The following is a 22,933-nucleotide window of genomic DNA, read 5'->3' as shown; positions in this document are numbered from 1 at the left end:
TTTTCCAATGGCTTTGTTGCACTCATACAACTTTCAAAATCAAACTAAACTATAAGTCTAAGCCCAAACGCTACCTCCTCAAAAGCCTTACTAAATAATGACTATGATGAATGACTGTCTCTTTCCATCCACTACATATCCATGGCATATGTTTACACACACACACATTCACACACAATAGATAGATAGATAGATGGATAGATATTACAATTTCTTTGTATCATGATATACATGTCCGACTCTCCTAGTAGTGTATTATATAGGGATCAAAGATAACATTTAATTCACTGTTGAATATCCTATTATTAGAGTGCCTTACCTGTGTTAGGTATATTAAACTAAAATAAATTGTAACAAATACACCTATCCATGTGCAAGCCAAAATTTTAGGCATTTAAAACCAAACTCTAAAACATATGCATAATTAAATATCACAAGGATTCCACAGTGGGAAAAATGTTATAATTTGTCACTTCTAGGCAAGTTGCTATTTTAACAAAACAGATTTAACTGAAAGTACATTGATGCAAAGACTAAAAACACTACTAGGAATATAAGACTGTGCAATATACTACAACACTGGTTCATTATAAACAGAAAATAAATCTCTAACTGATGTTTTCAGATGTATTAAGTTATTTTCTTATCTTACTATTTTCTGTATAAGATCACAAGTGCATCTGAAAACAGAGTACAAAAAGTATGATTTTACAGTACATAGTGTTCTGAGTGATAATAATAGTTCCCTACAAAGTCTAACAGACATTCTGTTAACAAATATCACTTGGTTCATCTAGAAGATAAGACATAGGAATAAGACAGTCACGTCCAATTCCACATGGATTCTCGGCTCAGATCCTGGTTTTTGCACAGTTTACCTTGCGAACATGATCCGAGTGACATTTCACAAATTCCTGGATAAATGTTGCTACACTCTGCTAGGAGAGAGACAGGCTGTGTCATGCACAGATCAATAATAGCACTGTGTTTCATCAGCTTCAAAATCAAAAGTGCTTCATCTGGCAAAAGCCATGGCCCTAGAGAATCTGACATATATAAACTGAATACCCTACAAGGAATGTGTACTACACAAGCTATTGGGGTAAGATAAAAGAAAACTCTGGAGATTAGCAATGAAGTACAATAAGAGAGTAGTTTTCTACTTCATTATTACTAGAGGTATGAACACAGACCACAAAGATGAAAATGAGGCTATTTAAAATTCTACAATTCCTGACAGAAAAAAAAAAAGTCTAGCACAATTTAACACCTCAGTCTTTTAAATAAGAGTTATATAAGTAAATATAAACCAAAGATAAGTATAAGTTTAGGATGCAATAGCAATCATATATATCTACACAAATGAACATGTTTTATGGAGAGCCATAAAATACAGTCCTTTTAGAATTACAGGGTTTGCTAAAAGACTCTTCAGATTTAATAGTATCCTCCTCTAAGTTTATATGCTAGATTAACCTAAAAACCCAAGATATTTGTTGAATGGGTTTTGCTGTTGTTTTTAATTCAAGATTAGTCTTCTACTTGGGTTTTGATTAAATTAAGATTAATTGGTTAATGCAATTGGACAAGAGCTGAAACAAATTTGAAAATTCAAATCCTCAAAATGAACCTGCTTTAAGATCACAGTTGCCAAAAAAGTTTCTGAGAACAAAATTTGCTGTTGCAAAATATACCTATATCTGACTCAGAGGGCAGAGGAATCAAGATTTCACCAAGATATCTGAAGAGATAATGATGTTTAATCACAAAATAAATAGCAGTCTATATTTATGACATGTACGTTGAAATATTACACGTTAAGTTCTGAGATTACTTGGGAACACTCCGGATGAGGAGTTACAGTAAAGTCAGATTAAAGGCTATAAGGCAGCAATGGTCTAGGGTGAAAGTCTGGTTCTCCAGCCTGTATTTTTTTTTTTTTTAAAGATTTTATTTATTTATTCGACAGAGATAGAGACAGCCAGCGAGAGAGGGAACACAAGCAGGGGAGTGGGAGAGGAAGAAGCAGACTCATAGCGGAGGAGCCTGATGTGGGGCTTGATCCCATAACGCCGGGATCACGCCCTGAGCTGAAGGCAGATGCTTAACCGCTGTGCCACCCAGGCGCCCCCCAGCCTGTATTTTGAAAAGCATCTCTTCTCTAACTTTTGGAAATACTGTCATGCCTCTGGGGATTGGTTAGTACTATTATTAATATAGAGAAATAGCATTTTGGGGGGACAAAAAGGAGTATCCTTTCCCTTCAGAAAACATGTAGGGCCATTGCACAAATCAGGGTTCAGAAAATTAAATGCTTAAGAGTTACAAGAAAGTTAACACAAATAAGTGAAGTGGGCCTACTAGGACTTTTGATAAACAGAATGCCTCATTCTCCTTGAAAGCACCATAAGACTAACATTGCTGACTCTCATATCAAAATCGTAACTCCCAACACTTTCATGATACTATATAATCTATCAATTGATTAGTCAACTTTTTAGTCCTTTCCTTCAATGTTATCAATGCCTTCACTTCCTCAATATAAATGAATATTCAGTCTTGACTTATCTGTTCTTCTAACTCTCAAATTTATTCTCTAGTTCCTAATCACAAAAGTCTGTAGGATACTTTCACTTACATGTCACATTACTACCCCAACTTAATAAATTACAACAGAATTCTCTTATTTTATGCTAAACTTAGAAAAGGAGAATGGCTCTGGGAAATGTTAAATACAAGAAGTGATATATGAACCAGACTTTAAGTGAGGTGCTAGATTTAGAATGATGTAAAGAAAAGAGGAAGGTACTTGAAGTAGAACACAATTTTTTAATCTTGATAAGAATATGCAATATCATATCAGAGTCTTGGTAAAAACTAGTCATAAATCAATCTTCATTCTTTTATTGAGAATGTACTATGATCTTAAATATGCAGGATTCTGTGAAAGTTATCAAAGATGTATAATATATACATTTTTGCCTCTGAGGAGCAAATTAGCTGCTGGATCCAACAGAATTCACAAATAGCAAACTTTAAAACTATTAAATTTAAAGTTGTATAAAAAGTCAGCTTAGAAAAGTAGAAAGACTACGGAGTTAAGATCAAGAGATAGACGTAGGTTACAATCCTAGAATGCCAGCCAACTCAGCTTGATCTTAAGCAATTCACTCCAATTCTTTAAGTCTTAATTGCACCACATATAATATTATAATATAATATAATATAATATAATATAATATAATAAAATATAAGAACACTATCCTCCTTACAGGTTGACATAATGAATCAAGAGATAAAAAGCAACTAATGCAGTCCTTCGCATCAACAACTTCAAAAATAAAAATCACATGATCACATCACTAGATGCAGAAAATCATCTGACAAATTCAACACATATTTACAGTAAGAACTCTCAGTAAATTAGGAATACAGGTGAGCATCCTCAACTTTATAAAGAATATCTACAAAAGCCCTATAAGTAACATCACACTTAATGATGAGAAACTTGAACCTTTTCCACTAAGATCAGGTGCAGGGCAAGAGGTCTCCTCTCACCCCGGCTTTTGACAAAAAAGTCAAAAGTCAAAAGGACTTAGGAAGTCCTACCTAAGGCAGCGATACAAGAAAATGAAGTGAAAGGTATCCATAACTGGAGGGAAGAAATAAAACTGTTCACAGATATGACTGTCAATGAAGAAAATCCAAAAGAATAAACAAAAAAACTCCTGGACCAAATAAGTGATTATGTCACAGTTGATGGATAAAAGGTTAATAAATGAAAGTCAATCCCTTTCCTATATACCAGTAGTGAACAAGTAGAATTGAAAAGCAAAACATCCCAAGTACATTAGCATACTTAAAAAGTAAATACTTTGATATATAACTAACAAAATATGGACAATGTCTATATAAGAAAGACTAACACAGTTTGAGAAATGTAATCAAAGAAGAACTAAATAAATGGAGATATTCCATGTTCATGGAAAGGAAGATACAATATTGTCAAGATGTTAGTTCTTTCCAATTGGTTCTATAGATTCATTGCAATCTCATCAAAATCCCAGCATGTGAATACTGAAAAACTGATTCTAAAGTTTATATGAAGAGGCAAAAGACCCAGATTAGTCAACACAGTATTGAAGGAAAACAACAAAGTTAGAAGACTTAACACTACCTGATTTCAAGACTTACTATAAAGTTACAGTAATCAAAACATGTGGTATTGGTAAAAGAATAAATATAAATAGGTCAATGGAACAGAACAGACAGCCCAGAAATAGACCCACATAAACAGAGTCAACTGATCTTTGACAAAAAAGCAAAGGCAATACAATGGAGATAAGATAGCCTTTCCAATAAATTGTGCTAGGATATCTGGACATCTACAAGCAAAAAAAAAAAAAAAAAAAAAAAAAAAAAAGAATCTAGACACGGACTTTATTCCCTCACAAAAATTAATTGAAATGGATTACAGACCAAAGTGTAAAATGTAAAGCTAAAAAATTCCTAGAAGATAAAATAGGAGAACCTCCAAGTGATTTTGGGTATGGTGATCACTTTTTAGATACACTAAAAGCATGATCCATGAAAAAAATAATTGATAAGCTGAACTTCATTAGGATTCAAAACTTTTGCTCTACAAAGTCAGTGTCGAGAGAATGAGAAGGCACATTCTGCTATAGACTGGAAGAAAATATTTACAAAAGACATATCTGATAAAGGACTTTTTCCAAAATACACAAAGAACTCCTAAAACTCAGCAGTAAGAAAACAAAGAACCCAATTAAAAAGTGGGCAGGAGACCCAAACAGACATCTTACCGAAGATAAACATGGCAAACAAGCATATTAAAAAGATGGTCCACATCATATGTCATCAGGGAAATGCAAATTAAAACAACCATGAAATACCACTACACATTTTCAGAATGGCCAGAATCCACAACACTGTCAACATCAAATGCTAGTGAGAATGTGGAGCAATGGGAATCTCATTCATTGCTGCTAGGAATCAAAATGGTACAGTATTTTGGAAGACAGCTTGGCAGTTTCTTACAAAACTAAACATATTTTTACCATATGACCTAGAAATCATGCTTCTTGGTATTTGCCCAAAGGCATGGAAAAGCCGTGTGCATGTAAGGCCCTTTATGGGGATGATTATAACAGCTTTATTCATAATTGCCAAAGCATGGAAGCAGTCAAGATGTCCTTCAGTAGGTGAGTGGATACATAAACTGTGGTACATCCAGACAATGGAATATTATTCAGTGCTAAAAAGAAATAAGCCTTTGAACCATGAAAAAACAGGGAGGAAACTTAGGTGCATTATTATCAAGGGAAAGAAGCCAGTCTGAAAACTCTATATTGTATGATTCCAACTATATGACATTCTGCAAAAGGGAAAGCTATGGAGACAGTAAAATAAATAAATAAATAAATAAATAAATAAATAAATAAATAAATAAAAAACAAAAACAAAAACAAAAAAAAAACCCTGCAGTTGCCAGGGATTGGAGTGGGTGGGGAGGATTAATAGGCAAAACATAGAGGACTTTTAGGGCAGTGAAAACAAATACATGAATAGTATGTGTCACTATGCATTTGTCCAAACCCAAAGATTGTACAATAGCAAGAGTGAACTATAAGGTAAACTATGCAGTTTGGGTAATTATGATGTATCAATGTAGGTTCATCGATTGTAATAAATGTACCTTTCCGGTGGGGATACTAACAATAAGGGAGTCTATGCATGTGTGGAAGCATGGGATATATGAGAAATCTCAGTACCTTCTTTTCAATTTGCTGTGAACTTAAAACTACTCCTCCCAAAATAAAATTTTAATAAAAGAACATACAATTTCATTGCTCTCAAGCTCTATCTTCCACAAAACAATAGAACACAGTTCAGCGGAGTTCTTTGACACTCTGCAACAAGGACTGCCTTCCCCCTAGTTTCTAAAAACAAGTTCCTCATGTCCATCTGAACCCTCTACAGAATATCCTTAATGTCTGTATTTCTAGTATGTACCACAAAACTCTTGTAGAATGTACCCCTTACACAGTTTCAAAGGTGCTTCCACATTTTTAGGTATTAGTCACAATAGCACTCAACTGCTAGTACCAAAATCTCCATTGCTCTGCTTGGGTTGCTATAACAACAACAAACCCCCTGTAGACTGAGGGCTTAAACAACAGACATTTAATATCTCACAGTTCTGGAGGCTGGAAGCAAGAAATCAGAATACCAGCATGGTCAGGTTCTAGTGAGAGGTGTCTTCCAAAGGTCACTAAACCCACCATGAGGGCCCTTCCCTCATGACCTCAACCAAATGTAATTACCTCACAAAGGTTCCCATCCCCCAAAACCATAACATTAGGAGTTAGGGCTTCAACATATGAATTTTGGGGGAACACACTTCAATTACGGTGATAATAAACCTCCTGAAATCCATTATGTTAAACAAATACGGAAGGAAAATTAATAAAATAACTCATCTATTCATATATGAATAAATGGTACAGATTCTAATTTCTTTAAACACATATTATTTCAGGGGAAGGCTATTAAAAATAAATTTCACAGTATGTAAAATCCCACAAAAATTTATGTATGATATCTACCAATTGATATCTTACATATAATTATGTAATACCTAATACAAAACATTCACAAGATTTTTTAAAAGGTGTTTTTATAGCTAAAGCTGCATTTTCTTTTATTATATGGATTCTGGTAGTTTGCTTCTATGAGTTATTTCTGTTTAAATCTACATGATGACACATATGTGGCTGTAAGGAGTTTCCACAGTCATAATACAATTAAGTAATGTTACTAGAACAAAAGAAGATGACATTTACATTTTGCTGTTCTTAAGATTTGGGACTCATTTTTCACAGTTTTCAGTGTGAATTATTAGTAAGTCTCTTGAGTCAAGGAACTGAGTGTTCAAACTGCAAAAGCTAGTCAATATTATAAGCTTTAATATTTCTATTCCTTGATGTTCACTTTTATAATAGAGAACTGAATGTGTTAGAAAAAGAAAACATGTTTAAATTCAAGGTTAATTTTAAGAAAATTCACCTTAAATGCATTTTACCTTGTTGAATTTAATATTAATTGAAGTACTTTGTCTAATAGTAGGTTCTCTATACATCTAAAAATGTTATATAGCTATTATACTTTACCATAATACATTTTTAAAGATTTTATTTATTTTGAGAGAGAGAGTGAGCAAGCAGGAGGAAAGGAAGGGGCAGAGGGAGACAGAGAATCCCAAACAGGCTCCACACCCAGCATGGAGCCCAATGTGGGGCTCCATCTCACAACGCTGAGATTATGACCTTATCTGAAATCAAGAGTCAGACACTTAACCAACTAGAGCCACCCAAGCACCCCTTCCATAATATACATTATATAAAAAATTGTTATGTTGGCAGTATGTTTTACTAATTTGAATAGAGAATTTATTAATTATTCTGTCAACCATGAATACATTATCAATAAAAGTCATGCAATACTATTATTTGTTGGTATATTTTCCCATTTAAAACCAACATTTAAAAAAGTTTTACTGAGATATAATTCACATACCACACTATTGATTCAAAGTATAAATTTTCAATGCCTTTTAGTATATTCACAGATATGCCCAACCATCATTGCAGTGAATTTTAGAATATTATCATCACTTTAAGCAGAAACCCACACACTTACACAATCACTACCATGTTCTTCTTTTCCCCCAGCCCAGAGCAAACACTAATCTACCTTCTGTCTCTATAGATTTGCCTATTCTAGATATTTCATATACATGGAATCACATAATATGTGCTCTTTTCTGACTTGCTTCTTTCACTAAATATAATATTTTTAAGTTTCATCCATGTTGTAACATGTATCAATACTTCATTACTTCTGGTGGTTTAATAATATTCCACTGTATACATATACCACATTTATTATCCTTCCACCAATAAATGGACATTTCGGTTATTTCTACCTTCTGGTTATTATCAATTATGCTGCTATGAACAATACTGCCTTAATATTTACTATCATGTTGCACAGAACCTTACAGTAAGACAGAGGCAAGTGCCTATGCTTTCTCATTTCTTTCCTGAATATTCACAAAGCTTTGTGAAACCATGTGCTCTCCAGATTCCCAGGAATATGTCAGAGCCTTTCAAAATTTTTATAGACATCTCCTTTCCCAACTTTTCCTTTTACACTATTTGGTTAATACATTGTTTGACCTAAACTAGAATCTATCACCTCAGGCAGCCTGAAGTTAAAACACTTGCCTGTAATTGTTTTGACAATCCCATCCACCTATCTCACCTGCCACAAAGCCTGCTCACAGTGATTGAGATCAGGGTCGTCTTTTCAACTGGGGTCTTCAAGGAAAGCATCAGACACGTCAAATGATGACAACTGTTTGGGAATCAGGCTTTATAGGAGTTATAGTTCCATTCAGCTTCTTCTCATAGTTGCCAGGCTGCATGGGGAACATGGACCATCTTTATCCCTAGGCTACTGCAGAGCTGGGATCGTGGAGAATGGGACCAAGGCAAATTATAATGCCATGAAGTTTCCTGTTCTTTAGACTCAGCTGTTTCTCTTGAATAATATACACTAGATTGTTGCAAGTCTTTGGTTAATTTCCAGAATTTCCTAGAGGAATTACGAGTGTTCCTCAATGTACATAGAGAACCTCAAAAATGTTTTATAGTTTTCATGGAAAATGCTTTTATTTGATCTTCAATCTTTTTAAAGATAAGAGTTTATGGTTTAGAAAACTTGTAACCCCTTGATGCACCAATTGTCTTAGAATTATTACATTGATCCTTTCTCAGGAGATTAGGTTCTGTACAAAGTGTTATGAAGATGTTGATTCCCAATAATGTTTGCTTGTTTCTTCATTTCTTTATGGAGGAAAAAATCTTCAAAATCCTTATGCTAATAGTGATATATGCTACGACATGGATGAACTTCTAAACATTATGTAAAGGGAAAGAAGCCAGACACAAAATGCCACATATTGTAAGATTCCATCTATATGAAATGTCTGGATAGGCAAATCCTGAAAGGGAGCAGATTCTGTCACCCCAAATTATGTCTCTTTGACATAAGGGTTATTTTGAGCTAAAGGCAACCAAATCCCAGCAGATTCAAGAAAAGCTCTTTACCCATTCCCTTCAATTGCCTAAATTTACATTGGAAAGCAAGCCTGTACCAGGAAGAGAGGTATTACCAGAAGTACCTTTTTAACTAAGAAATTATTTTTTTAAAGATTTTATTTATTTATTTTAGAAAAAGAGAGACCAGAAGGAGGGGCAGAGGGACAGAATCTCAAGCAGACTCTGTGTTGAGTGTGAAGCCTGATGTGGGGCTCAATCTCATGACCCTAAGACCATGACCTGAGCCAAAACCAAGAGTTGAACACAACCAGCTGAGCCACTCAAGCACCCTCCTTTTTACCAAAGAACTTTATCTGCATAACAGAACCAAGTTTGTTTTCCAAATATCTCCTCTAGGGTTCCTATGAAAGGCCTTCTTCCCTTTGTACCCCAGACCCCCACCCCTTTCCTTAGCTCAGGATGTTATATAAGCTTCAATTATCTAGATGCTTTTTGGGTCTATTTTTACGGGTCTCTAATACATATGAAATTAAATTTGTTTTTCTCCTGTTAATCTGTCTTATGACAATTCAATTATTCGACAAGCCAAATAACCTATAAGGGAAGTTGGATAAATTTTTCTGCCCCTAGAATCTATATAGAGTGTACATTAGTAGTTGCCTAGAGCTGGCAGAGATGGGAGAAGGATGATAGATAAAGGGTACAGGGTCCCTTTATGAAGTTATGAAAATGTTCTAAAGATGACTTTGGTGATAGCCGCACAATTTTGTCTATATTGTAACAACCACTGATTAAATAAGAGAATTGTATGGTATGTGAATTATACCTCATTAAAGCTATTACAAAAAAATTAATAGTGGGTGATTTAAATACTTCACTCTCAATAACTGATAGAGCTCGATGGAAAATCAGCAAGAGTTGAACATTATTAACAAACTAGACTCAACAGATTATATAGAACATTCACTCCAACAACAGCAGAATACACATTTTTCACAAGTGCACATGGAATATTCTGTAGTACCTACTATCTGTTAGGCCAGAAAACAAGTCTTAATAAATTTTTAAAATCCGGATCATAGAAAGTAACTTTCAGAGTACGTTTGGAACATGGATCAGATTTGGTTATAAGGCTACTTCGGGAATGAAGCCAGAACACAGCTCTTATTAGTATAATTAGCATAACAGTAATCCTTTATAATTAAAACATTTACTGAGTATTGCTTGAATCAAAGCACTAGATAATAGAAGTAGAGAATTTAAGCACAATTTAAAATTATGTATGATAGTGGTTTAAAAATTATTTTCTAAAATGATGAATTCTTCTGTGTAAGACAAATTTCAAAAAATCATTTTTTACACAAGCAAATACATTTAAGAATGAAGACTTAAGGAACAATCTTTTCTTTTTCATTTGCCTTAAGATTAAATTATGATAACCAGCAATGTTATAATGTGTCTAAAAACTGTTGCAGAAAATTCAATTCACCTGAGTTTAACAAAAGCATAGATAAGTTACAGGAACACATTAAAATAGATATTTATGTTAAAATCTTCACATGTTATACTAGTATTTGCAAAGAGGAACAGAGGTAATTACTATTTAATAATTTGACTTATAATGAGAAATTCAAAGTTTTAGACATGGGCAAATGGGCAACCTAAATGCATTTATGAAGCCTGTTCTCAAAATCCAAGTTATAACACAATAAAGAACACAAATATGAACCAGACAAAACATGTAAAACAAAATATCCACCCTTATAATATAGTCTATTATAATTAATTTTTAAAGGTCTTTACCTTTATTGTCTGTCTGCTTGTCTGATATCGTTGATCAGATACTTGCTGTTGCTGAAGGAGTTTTTCATTGATTTCTTTATATTCTTTGACAGATGATTCTGCTATTTTTTTGGCATTCTGAAGTACACTGTTTTGTTGTTGTAAAGACACAATACGTTCTCGTAATAAAATAATATTGCTACTTGATTTCTGGGCAGTTATATTTTTCCTCTTTTCTCTGTTAACTATAAAGATAATGTTCATAATATTTTTTTAAAAAAACACAGTAAATTAAAAAGACATTGTTAATTTCAAGTACATTCTTACCTCTGGTAGGAACCGTTGTATATGAACTCTTTTGTATGTTACCATTCTTCTTCTGAAAAGTTGGTTTTTTGGCATTCTTGTAATGGAAATAATTCTAAATTTGAAGGTTTTATAACAATTAGATTATTACTCAATAAAGACTTCAAGTGAATGAACATAATAAATAATATTCTTTACCTAAAAATATATTTATCTATGTAGACTAAAAAATTTTAAATAAAATTCTAACTGATACCAAGAACTCATAAATGAACATAATACGTGCATTAAAATTGAACTAGAAAAAAAAGTTGACCTAGCAGGCACAACATACAAATACAAAATCAACCCAGAAGTGGTAGAAATTTAACCTATGGACAGTTTAAAAATCTGGGAGGAAATATAATAAAAGCAATAAAAATATTACCAATTCAGTATATATACTGAAATTACAAATTTCCAATTTGTGATTTAATTTAAATCACAAATTACCAATTCAGTATGTGTGTGTGTGTATATATATATATAGATATATAGATATACTGAAAAATACTGAAAATATATAAAACACTATATGGTTTCAATGAGTCCTGATATTCAATATATCCTTGTGTAAATGGACTATCTATCATATCCCAGAATGGAATGCTGACTGTCACAAATCTGTTTTTTTCTTTTATCTTTGATTCCCTTTACTCATTTCTTCAAAACCCTCCCCCCCTTTTAAAGTTGGTGAAATATTTTGGAACAAAAGTCATGGCTTCATTTTATTTAGCTTCAGTGTATTAGAATGTTGTGAAGAAAACATACAACTTCAAGGAAAGTTACTTTATACCATCAACATTATTTTAGCTTTGTCAGAAGGGTTTAATCAGTCTACATGCAACAGATAATAGTATTTGAGAAAGGAACCTAGTTTCCCAGAAAAAAAAATATATATATATGGCTCTATATATCATTATTCAAATGATATGTGTTCTCTGGAAAAAAAAAAATCCATACATACAGGAAAGAAAAAAGAAAAAAGAAGTGACCAGAAAGCCTATTGTCTAGAAATAATCATGGTCAAAATTTTAGGATATTTTCATCTAGATTATTCTGGAGGATGAACAAAAATGGCATTATACTATTCATATTATATTGAATCTTCTTTTTATCTTTACTATATCAGAAACATAAGATAGTACTTTGATATTTTAAAACATAGATTTAAAAATTTTTTTTCTTTCCTCTGCCCCAGGAATTTCAGATTTGTAATTAGAGATGCCAGCAGATTAAAAAATAAAGGAGTTTCCCCAAAGTAAAAATTTAAATAGGAACATGTTTTCAAAATATTATAAATCATAATACTAAAATATGATGTCTTATTTAAGAATTTATTGGCTAAAAAAACAAGAACACTATCAATCTAGAAAATGAATTCTTTTTAAAAAGGAATTTTTTTTTCAAAGATCCCAATTTAGGAATAAATAATTATAATATAAACGGAAGGAAAAATAAATTTGATCCAGTGTTACTTTGGCAATGAGCCACATATTTTATCCAAGATAGGGTTTTCCTTTAAGCCAATTACTTTTCCTTTAAACTTACTTCATTCTCAAAATATTTTTGAAATATCTCATTTGAACTTCTTTAGAACCAGTATATAAGATATATTTTTAAAAAATGTTTCATTGCTTTATGAAGATTCAAGTGCCAGTTTTGTACTAAGCATTATAAAAATGTCCCAAACAAAACTACCAAATTACCAATATTAATCACCAAACTTGGTGTCAAATTAACTGGACCTAAAATAAGAAAGAATGGGCTTCCATTTCCGGGATTATTTCTGACTAGATATTCAGAAAAATTCTTTTTTTTTTTTTTTATTTAAGATTTTATGTATTTAGAGAGAGAGAGAGAGAGCATGAACGCAAGGGGGGAGAGGGGCAGAGAAAGAGAGAGAGAGTCTTAAGCAGACTCTGAGCTGAGCATGGAGCCTGAGGCAGGGCTTGATCTCACCATCGTGAGATCATAACTTGAGTTAAAACCAACAGTCTGACATTCAACTGACTGAGCCACTAAGATGCCCCCATAGAAATTCAGGAAAATCTTAAACATTGAAATCAGCACACTTAAAGTATTTTTTTTAACATGGCAAAACGTTAAAGGAATTCTGATGCCACAAATGAGGTAGAGGCAGGAAGCCAGAGACACACGAGACTGACGAAGTGGCCAGCAAAATACAGGACAATTGATAATCTCCTCTGAACTTGATATTCCATGTCTACAGCAACACAGAACATAAAAGGCATGAAAAGATGGCTTAGGCCACCAACTCAAGATGAGAAATTTGAGGTTACAAATCTAGGATACAGTGTGTGTCAACAGTTTGTCTCTCTCTCTCTTTTTTTTTTTTTTTTGCTGAGTAGTATTACATGGAATGGATGCATCACAGTTTAACCATTCAGCTATTGAAGGAAATTTTGGTTGTTGCTAGTTTTCAGATATTAGACATAAAGTTGTTATGACCATTCACATACAGGTTTTTTGGGTAAACATAAATTTCCATTTCTCTGGGATAAGTGTTCAAGAGGCAAATAGTTGGATTGTATGATAAATGTATGATTAGTTCCTTTTTTTTTTTTTTTTAAGATTTTATTTATTTGTCAGAGAGAGAGACACACAGCACAAGCAGGTTGAATGCCAGGCAAAGGGAGAAGCAGGCTCCCCGTGGAGCAAGGAGCCTGATGCAGGACATGATCCCAGGACCTCAGGATCATGACCTGAGCAATGGCAGATGCTTAACTAACTGAGCCACCCACATGTCCCTTTGTTTTTTTAAGAGTTTATTTATTTATTTGTCAGAGACAGAGAGAAAACAAGCAGTGGGAGGGGCAGAGGCAGAGAGAAGCAGACTCCATGCTGAGCACAAAGCCCAACCTGGGCCTCGATGCCAGGACCCTGGGATCATGACCTGAACAGAAAGCAGATGCTTAACTGACTGAGCCACCCAGCCACCCCATCATTTTTTTTTTTTTTTAAGAAACTGCCAACTGTTTCCCAGAGTGCTATACCACATTATATTCACACTAGCATTATATGTGAGATCCAGTCTCCCTGCATTCTTGTCAGCATTTGGTATTGCCACTATTATTAGTTTTACCTATTCCAAAAGATGTGTATCTCATCAGGGTCTTAACCTGCATTTCCCTAATGGTTAGTGATGTTAGACATCCTTGTGTGTGTTTATTTGTCTTCCATTTACCCTTCTCAGTGAAATGTCTGTTCATATTTTTTACTCCATTTTCTAACTAGATTATTTGAATTTCTATTGTTGAGCTTTGACAAAATCTTTATATATTCAAAATATGAGTCCTTTGTCACATAAATGGTTAGTAATACTTCCTCCCGTCTATAGCATATCTTTTTTTAAAATATTTTTTTTTTAAAGATTTTATTTATTTATTCGACAGAGATAGAGACAGCCAGCGAGAGAGGGAACACAAGCAGGGGGAGTGGGAGAGGAAGAAGCAGGCTCATAGCAGAGGAGCCTGATGTGGGGCTCGAACCCATAACGCCGGGATCACGCCCTGAGCCGAAGGCAGACGCTTAACCGCTGTGCCACCCAGGCGCCCCTAAAATATTTTTTTATTATATTATGTTAGTCACCATACAGTACATCCCTGGTTTTTGATGTAAAGTTTGATGATTCATTAGTTGCGTATAACACCCAGTGCACCATGCAACATGTGCCCGCCTCACTACCCATCACCAGCCTATCCCATTCCCCCACCTCCCTCCCCTCCGAAGCCCTCAGTTTGTTTCTCAGAGCCCATAGTCTCTCATATAGCATATCTTTTTATCCTCAAAAGAGGGCCTTTCGCAGACTGAAATTTCTTAATTTTAATTAAGTCTAATTTATTGATATTTTCTTTTAGGGATCCATGCTCTTGGTGACATACCTAAAAAGTATTCATCAAGCCCTAAGTCCGGAAAATTTCTCCTTACTTTTCCTTCTAAAAATTTTATGATTTAATGTTTTACATTTATATCTGTGATCTATTTCAAGTTAATTTTTGCATAGGGTGGGAGGTTTAGGTATAAGTTCTTTTTTTTTTTTTTTTGTCTTAGGCTATTCAATTGCTCCAGCACTGCTTGTGGAAAAGACCATTCTTCCTCTATGAATTGCTTTTGTATCTCTGTCAAAAATTACTTCTTCATACTTGTGGATCCATTCTAGATTCTGTATTCCATTATGAAAAAATAAACATTTCTTCTCCTCTTCTATTTTTATTTTTTTAAAGATTTTATTTGACAGAGAGACAGCCAGTGAGAGAGGGAACACAAGCAGGTGGAGTAGGAGAGGAAGAGGCAGGCTCCCAGCGGAGCAGGGGGCCCGATGCAGGGCTCAATCCCAGGACCCCGGGATCACGACCAGAGCCGAAGGCAGACGTTTAATGACTGAGCCATCCAGGCGCCCCAGCCACCCAGGCGCCCCCCTTTCTTCCCCTCTTGGTGGGTGTTTGGTGTCATCAGTCTCGAAATCAAACTGAGTAGAGGGAATTGATGCCACAATCCTCACAAATACTTATTTTTTTATTAAAATTTCCATTTGGTTCTTTTTTATATCTTCTATTTCTTTGCTGAGACTTTCCATTTCATTCTTGAGATGTTCTAGCTTTTCATTTATTTGAAGTCTATTCGTAACAGCTTGTTGAAGCATTTTTATGATGGTTTCCTTAAAATGCCTGTCATGGGGTGCCTGGGTGGCACAGTCTGTTAAGCATTCGGCTCTTGGTTTCAGCTCAGGTCATGATCTCAGGGTCATGAGATCGAGTACCGCGTCAGGTTCTGGGCTCAGTGTAGAGTCTGCTTGAGATTCTCTCTCCCTCTCCCTCTGCCCTTCCAGCTAGTGCTCTCTCTCTCAAATAAGTAAATAAATCTCTAAAAAATAAAATAAAATGCTTGTCATGTAGTTCCAACATCTGTGTCATCTTGTTATTGGCTGTTGATCATCTTTTCATTCAAATTGAGGTTTTCCTGGTTTCTCGGTATAATGAGTAATTTTCCATTGTATCCTGGACATTTTGAGCATTATAATTCAAGACTCTGGATCTTATTTATATCTTCTATTTTGGCAGGCTTCCTCTGATAGCACATTGGTGGAGCAAGAGAGCACCGTCTCATTAGTTCCGATTGGGGATGCAAGTCCAGTTTCTGCTGACACCATGGTTGGGGAAGGACACCTCATTACTGTTTGGTAGAGGTGAAAGTTCAGGCTCCCTGAAGGCCTCTGCTGATGCCATCCTGCCTGGGAGATGGAGCATGGCCTTGTTTCCATTCCTCACTTAGTTCCACTGACACAGTGAGGCAGGGGGGAGATGCTTTACAGATATGGGAGGTGGCGAAAATCCCCATCTCTGCACACGGCCTTTGAAATCACCCTGTCGGGAAGGGAGGGTCATTTCTTTACTGATGGATGAAGATGGATGTCTCACTCCCTCTGTGACTTCTGATGACATGGATGGAAGGGAATCATTACCATTGGCTCCTCACTTTGTTTTCTCTAACACTACCCTAATGGGAGGAGGAGAGGTACGGGGTGACTCCTTAGAGCTAGGTGAGAGTAAAAGTCTAAGGTTCCCCACTAGGTTTTTACCAACGTGGGCAGAGGTAGGTTTGCAAATTTTTTTGTGGTATTTGGGTAGAGTAGGGTGATTATTGTGTAAAAATTTCCTATCTTGCTGGGCTGCCCCTTTCTTGGTCATCTAACTAGAGAGAGCAGGGTTTTACTGAGGCATTTCATCATTTGACCAATTGGTGTTTCCAGGTGACAGGTTTCTTCAACATCCAGGCCAGGATATATGAGGCAAAATGAAAACCCAGAAAATTCACCAATCATATTGCTTCTTGAGTCTTGTGATTCCTAGGTGGTCTCTCTTCTCTCTACTCTTCAGAGTCTTCTTATTGTTTTATTTTTATTTTATATTCTTAACAGTCCCTATCAAAATCCCAAATAATTTTTTACTGAACTTGAGAAGCTGATTCTAAATTCATTTTGAAGAGCAAAGCATCAAAAATACTGAAGAGGCTCGAAGAACAAGATGGAGAACTTGCTCTATTATCAATCCAGATGATTATAAAATAACAGTAATGAGACAGCATGATATAAATAAATATACTGATAAAAGAGAAGAAAAGCTTAGCAACATAGCCACATGTATATGTAAATTTGATTTAGAACAAAGGTGGAACTGTTAAACATAGTGGGGTAACTGGAACTTCATCCCTATCTTATATTACATGCATATCAATGTCAGACATAGACATGAAAATCAAAATGGTAAATCAGATAATACAGGAAAAGATAACAAGGAAGATAGTATAAGAAAATTTCTAAGTTGGAACAGGTAAAAATTATTATATAGAACACAAAAAGTGCTATTCATAAAGGAAAGAAAAATTGATGTGACCACAATAGAATTAAGATATTCTGTTTCTCAAAATATTCCATTAGGAAGAGCAAAAAAGCAGGGAGTAGGGCAAGACAGCTATAATACATATAACGAAAGACTAATTTACAGAATATATATAGGAATTCCTACTAATGAATAAGAAAAGTATAGACAACTCATTTGTAAAATGGGCAGACTTGAAGAAGCAATTTTCTAAAGAAATCCAAATGGCCACCAACTATGAGAAAGTACTCAACATCCTATTAGTAAGAACAGAAACATAAATTAAACCCATAACAATATACCTCAACATATATACAAAAGTGACTGAAATGGGAAAGACTAATATACCAAGTGTTGATGAGGAGCAGTAAAAATTTTCATCGTCTACTGGTAGGTGCAACAAATTGGTACAACACTTTGGAAAACAGCATTATCAACTAAAATCTTATCATCTATGGTGCAGTAATTCCACTCCTAGGTATTTCATTACAGGAATGCCCATGCTTGTGCAATAGAAGACATGTACAAAACATTGCATCATTATTTGTAAAAAATCCAGAATGAAGCAACCCAAAATTCAGCAGTAGAATGGATAAATTATAGCATATTCAGGCAATAAAACACTAAAGACAGTAAGGAAAATGAATGAACTTCACATATTATTGAACAAAAGAAGCCAGACACAAAAGAGGACATATTGTATAGTTCCATAAAACTCAAAAACAGGCAAAATTAACCATAATGTTAACGGAGATAACATTATGAGGAAAAGGAACAGAGTGATTAAAGTTAAATTAACAATAATCTTTTGGGTAAATGAGTTTTAATATTTTCCAAACACAACTACTAAAGTTTAGTCAACATTTAGTTTCTGACTGCCAACAATGTACATAGATCTATTCAAAGTAGTTTATACCGTATTCTCTTATTATATGAAGGGAATTCATGAGTTACTTGTATTTGCAAACTCATTGTTGCACACAAGTGACTGTAAGTAAGCAAAATTACCAACCAAATAATATGTGGCAAAATAGGAGATTTCTATAAAATCTATCGATCAATCAGTAGGCACTTAGCATATAACTAACTCTTCAGCTGAACTTTATTCTGGAAGTAACTAAAATAGAATTTTGTTACCCTTAAAATTTTCCTCCAAAGTTCTGAACAGATTTCAAAAAATAAATACTTTTGGATTTGGCTTTAAAGAAACCCAATAGGTTAACTCAAAGATAATCTGATTTTTTGCAACAAAATTAAATGATCTTTCCACAATTTTTCACTGATTAATGCTGAGCAGGTAAACCTTTTGGTGACAAGATTTATTGAATGAGTTTTTTGGAACATTGGTTTTTTAAGATTTAAAATACCTTGAGAAATTAGGGAAATTTATAAATTTAAAGATTTAATCAGAAATTTAAAGATTAAAGATTTAGTCAATAACTTTACCATCACAAAGGCTAATATGAAAACAGAAGTTTCATCACATGGTATATTTCATATACCTAAAAATGAATAAAATTATTGTCACCTATTTTTTTGGCTAAGATATAAATACCTTAAGATTTATATTTAAGAAAATAATATGTTTCCATTTTCAACTATACAAAAGTTTGTAACAAATTGGTACTTAAAAATTATTAAAAAGTTGAGTGTTTCCACTGTATATTTTCTAGGGATTCAAATGAAATCACTGGCCACAAAATTTAAGTTATGAAGCATAAGATAAAATTAAAAACATAGCTTATAATTAAGCAACACTCGTACCTTTGGGGTCTTGCCATCTGTATTTGAATATATTTGCACCATTTCTTTTCCTTGCATTTTGCTGTCTTCTGTTTGGTCACTTTCTTTCTGGTCTCCTCCATCTTCTATGGGACTTATTTTCTGGGATGTTTCTACAATAATTGTTCCTAAATTTTGAGAGGTCTGTGCTTCAGAATCACTGCTTTTGGGAAAAAAAGGGGGGAACATAAAATCCAGGAAGAAGAGCTGTTAAATGTACTTCTTTTAAGTTCAAGACCAAATACTATTATAGCACATATTGCATATAAAGCTCTAAGTTTAATTTGAGCATTTACTGGTTCTCTATGTTAAGAAAATTAGTCTAAATATGTTACACAGTCTGTTATTTCTGTGGATTCTGTACATGGCCTCTAACTTATTAATATGAATAAATAAGTACAAGTAGGACTTCTTTAACCTGATGGGGCACCTACATTGGTGACTGAAATGTGAATATCACTTAAATGGAGACCCATTATTGCAGGAGAATTAGCAGACTCAGCAAGCAAGCACTGGACTGGGACTTGAGTTCTGGCTGTATGGCTCTTTTAGTTACCTACTGTCTCTGGACCATATTTCTTCTCATCTGATAAATGTTATATTGTATCAGTGGGTCCTAATCTTTTTCACAACCAAACATCCTCTTTATTATAATTCCCTTATGTACACCATATTTGAAAAGTGTATCTATCAAAGAAAGAGTATGCCTGTTGAAAAATACTTCGTCATAGTAACTTGTCACCAGATGAAAAGAAACTAAATGTTAAAAAAAAAAGTTCTCAAAAATTGTAAAAATTTCATCAAGAAATTAGAATATGTAGTATCAAATGCCTGGTAGTACCATTTCTGTAGTATCTCTACTAAGTGTTAACTCAGGAGGATGTTTTAACAATGCCAGGGTTGGAGCACTTAACGACTTTCTGAGCCGGACAGAAAGTTTTAACATTTCTAACAGAAAAGTTTTCCCTTAGTCTTGGACAATCTCTGAATCTCTGAGGCTTTCACCCACTGATGCCAGTTCCATCTCTTATGTCCATTCATTATTCAATAAAACGCCTGGTAAGAATCAATTATGTGCCACTTTTCCAGGCACAAAGGACAAAGTAGTACGTGAATAAAGGAGATAAAAATCCCTGCCCTTATGTAGCTTTCATATTAACGGGGTGAGTTCAGATAACAAGAAAAATAAGTAAAATCTATATTATGTTAATAGTTGGTGTTAATGAGAAGGAAAAGAAAAGTGTTGAGGATGAGTAGCACATACAAATAAGTCCAATCCCTTTTCCATATGGATGATCTCTTAACTATCTGGATATGGTCATTTGATGCTTGAAACATCTCAAGAAAAACATCCCCAGCTTATTCAAATATTCCTATTATGTGTGTTTTTGAGATGCTTTTCCACCCTGGTCACTCTTGAATATGCTCCACCTTATCTTCATGGAGCATTATGTCCAGAATTCAATTTCATATTCCAAGTATACTCTGTGAATTACTTAGCAGAACTCCTGGTAGATGCAGACTAAAATTATGCAAGCTTTTCTGACATGTATATTGTACTGTAGACTCATACGAGATTTAATTAAAACCTCCTACGATATTTTTATGTATACTCTTGCAAAGTCCTGTATTTTTCCCATTGTATCGTTGAGCAATTGGCATTTTCCAGCTAAGTAATGGACCCTGTAGTCTTCTACGTAACTCTATCTTCCCAATCTATTGCTATCTTTGGGGATTTTTATTCTATTTTGTAAAGTATTTTCTATCCCTTTCAATATCAGATTATCCACAAATTTGATAAACATGCTTTGCTGAAATTCTGCTTTTCTTTTTCAAGGTATTAACAACTCTTCCTGATGATCATCCATCACCGAAAGGGCATTGATAGAAGTTATTTGTATATCAGGACTCACAGAAAGCAGGCTGTGCCAGTGGCCTGGCCCATATCGGAAATCTGAATTAAGTCAGCTGCACTTATGGTAAATACCTCACCATCAAGGAAATCTAATATACACCAACCACATCCTCCAACACAGCTTTAGCTAACTTACCTTACCCTAGAGAACAGGACATACTGGCCTTACAAAAAAAATCTCTGACCTCCTAGCTAACTATGCCCTGTTTTCTGCACTGATTTTTTTTTTTTTTTTTTTTTTTTACTATTTTATATTTATTCGAGAGAGAAAAGGTTCAGGGGAGAGGCAGGAGGAAAAGCAGGCTCCCCACTGATCAGGGAGCCCGAAGCAGGGCTCAATGCCAGGACTCCAGGATCATGACCGGAGTTGAAAGCAGATGCTTAACCAACTAAGTCATCCAGGTGCCCCTGCACTGCTTCTTCTATAAAAAATCCCTGTTGCCCAAAATCCTTAGGAAGAGTGTGCCACAGCTTGTTAGGCACTGTACTCCCCCAATTCATAGACTGCTTTCCCTTGAATAAAGGATGTCAAACTTGTTACTAAATTGTGTTATTTCCATCATTTGACAAAATGTTTTCATAATGCTGTTCAACTATGAGAAATAAACATTCATAAATATATAAATATTAATAAGCTGATAATTATACAATATAGTATTTTTATAAATATATATGAAGGACAAAATTCTATTTTTCTTAGTATTCAAGTAAATTTCTTATATTTCAGACTATGAAAAGCTAAAAGAAACAGAATGTTCTAAAGTCCTGAAGCTCCACTGTGGGATTTCTAATTGTTTGAGAATTTTGTGCAGCTGAGTGATTTGTGAGACTGTTCTGTCAGGCAGGAAATTTAACACTGCATCCTCAGTGTAAAATCAAGTTTCACCGCTAAGCAACTTAAATGACAATCTTCTGTTTTAAGAGATACTGTGATACATCTCACAAAATATGTGACCATCTGCACATGCACTATATGATGAAATTAGAACTGACTGTGTTACTTAGCTTTCATGTATTTATTCATATATATATACTCACACATGAGTAAGCCTCACCACTTCTACTATGAAGAATGTGGTAGGATCACTGGCTGAGATATAATTAGTAGCTGAAACTAGAATTTCCTTGAAGACATAGATAAATGCTTAGTGGGTTTTAAGCTAAGGAGGATTTTATCTCTAATGGCTTTTGAGAACAAGGGAGAAAACCTTAGAAGAAGTAAAAAAAAGAAATGGGAATGGAGATTTGGTCCTTCTTTGTCACTTTCATCAATTTGTTTTTAAGGGTTTTTTTTAAGGTTTTAATTATTTATTTGAGAGAGAGAGAGCGAGATCACAAGCAGGGGGAGGGGCAACGGGAGAGGGAGAAGCAGACTCCCTGCTGAGTAGGGAGCCTGGTGATGTGGGGCTCGATCCCAGACCCTGGGATCATGACCTGAGCCGAAGGCAGACACTTAACTGACAGAGTCATCCAGGTGCCCTGTTTTTAAGTTTTTATTACCTGCCTGAAGACAAGGGGCTTGACCCAATGAACATCTAAAACCATGGTTCCTAAACTAGTCTACA

The 22,933-nt window shown here is 34.5% G+C and overlaps 1 protein-coding gene across 4 annotated transcripts in view; it reads right to left on the bottom strand.

Annotated features, from left to right (window-relative positions):
* The window catches only part of CNTLN (centlein), a 290,333-nt gene that overhangs the window by 61,891 nt on the left and 205,509 nt on the right, over positions 1-22,933 (bottom strand). For 3 of the 4 annotated variants that reach the window (XM_034663956.1, XM_034663953.1, XM_034663955.1), the window contains 3 exons: positions 19,436-19,616; positions 11,253-11,346; positions 10,947-11,170 (listed from right to left, as the gene is read on the bottom strand). In XM_034663956.1, the coding sequence (XP_034519847.1) occupies positions 10,947-11,170; positions 11,253-11,346; positions 19,436-19,616 (499 nt within the window). The remainder of the gene's footprint in view (positions 1-10,946; positions 11,171-11,252; positions 11,347-19,435; positions 19,617-22,933) is intronic. The other variant, XM_034663954.1, reaches the window with a different exon arrangement.

The sequence above is a fragment of the Ailuropoda melanoleuca genome, chromosome 7 (assembly GCF_002007445.2).
Source record: "Ailuropoda melanoleuca isolate Jingjing chromosome 7, ASM200744v2, whole genome shotgun sequence".
NCBI lineage: Eukaryota > Metazoa > Chordata > Mammalia > Carnivora > Ursidae > Ailuropoda > Ailuropoda melanoleuca.
The sequence above is the reverse complement of the archived record's forward strand: the minus strand, read 5'-3'. Positions and strand labels throughout refer to the sequence as shown.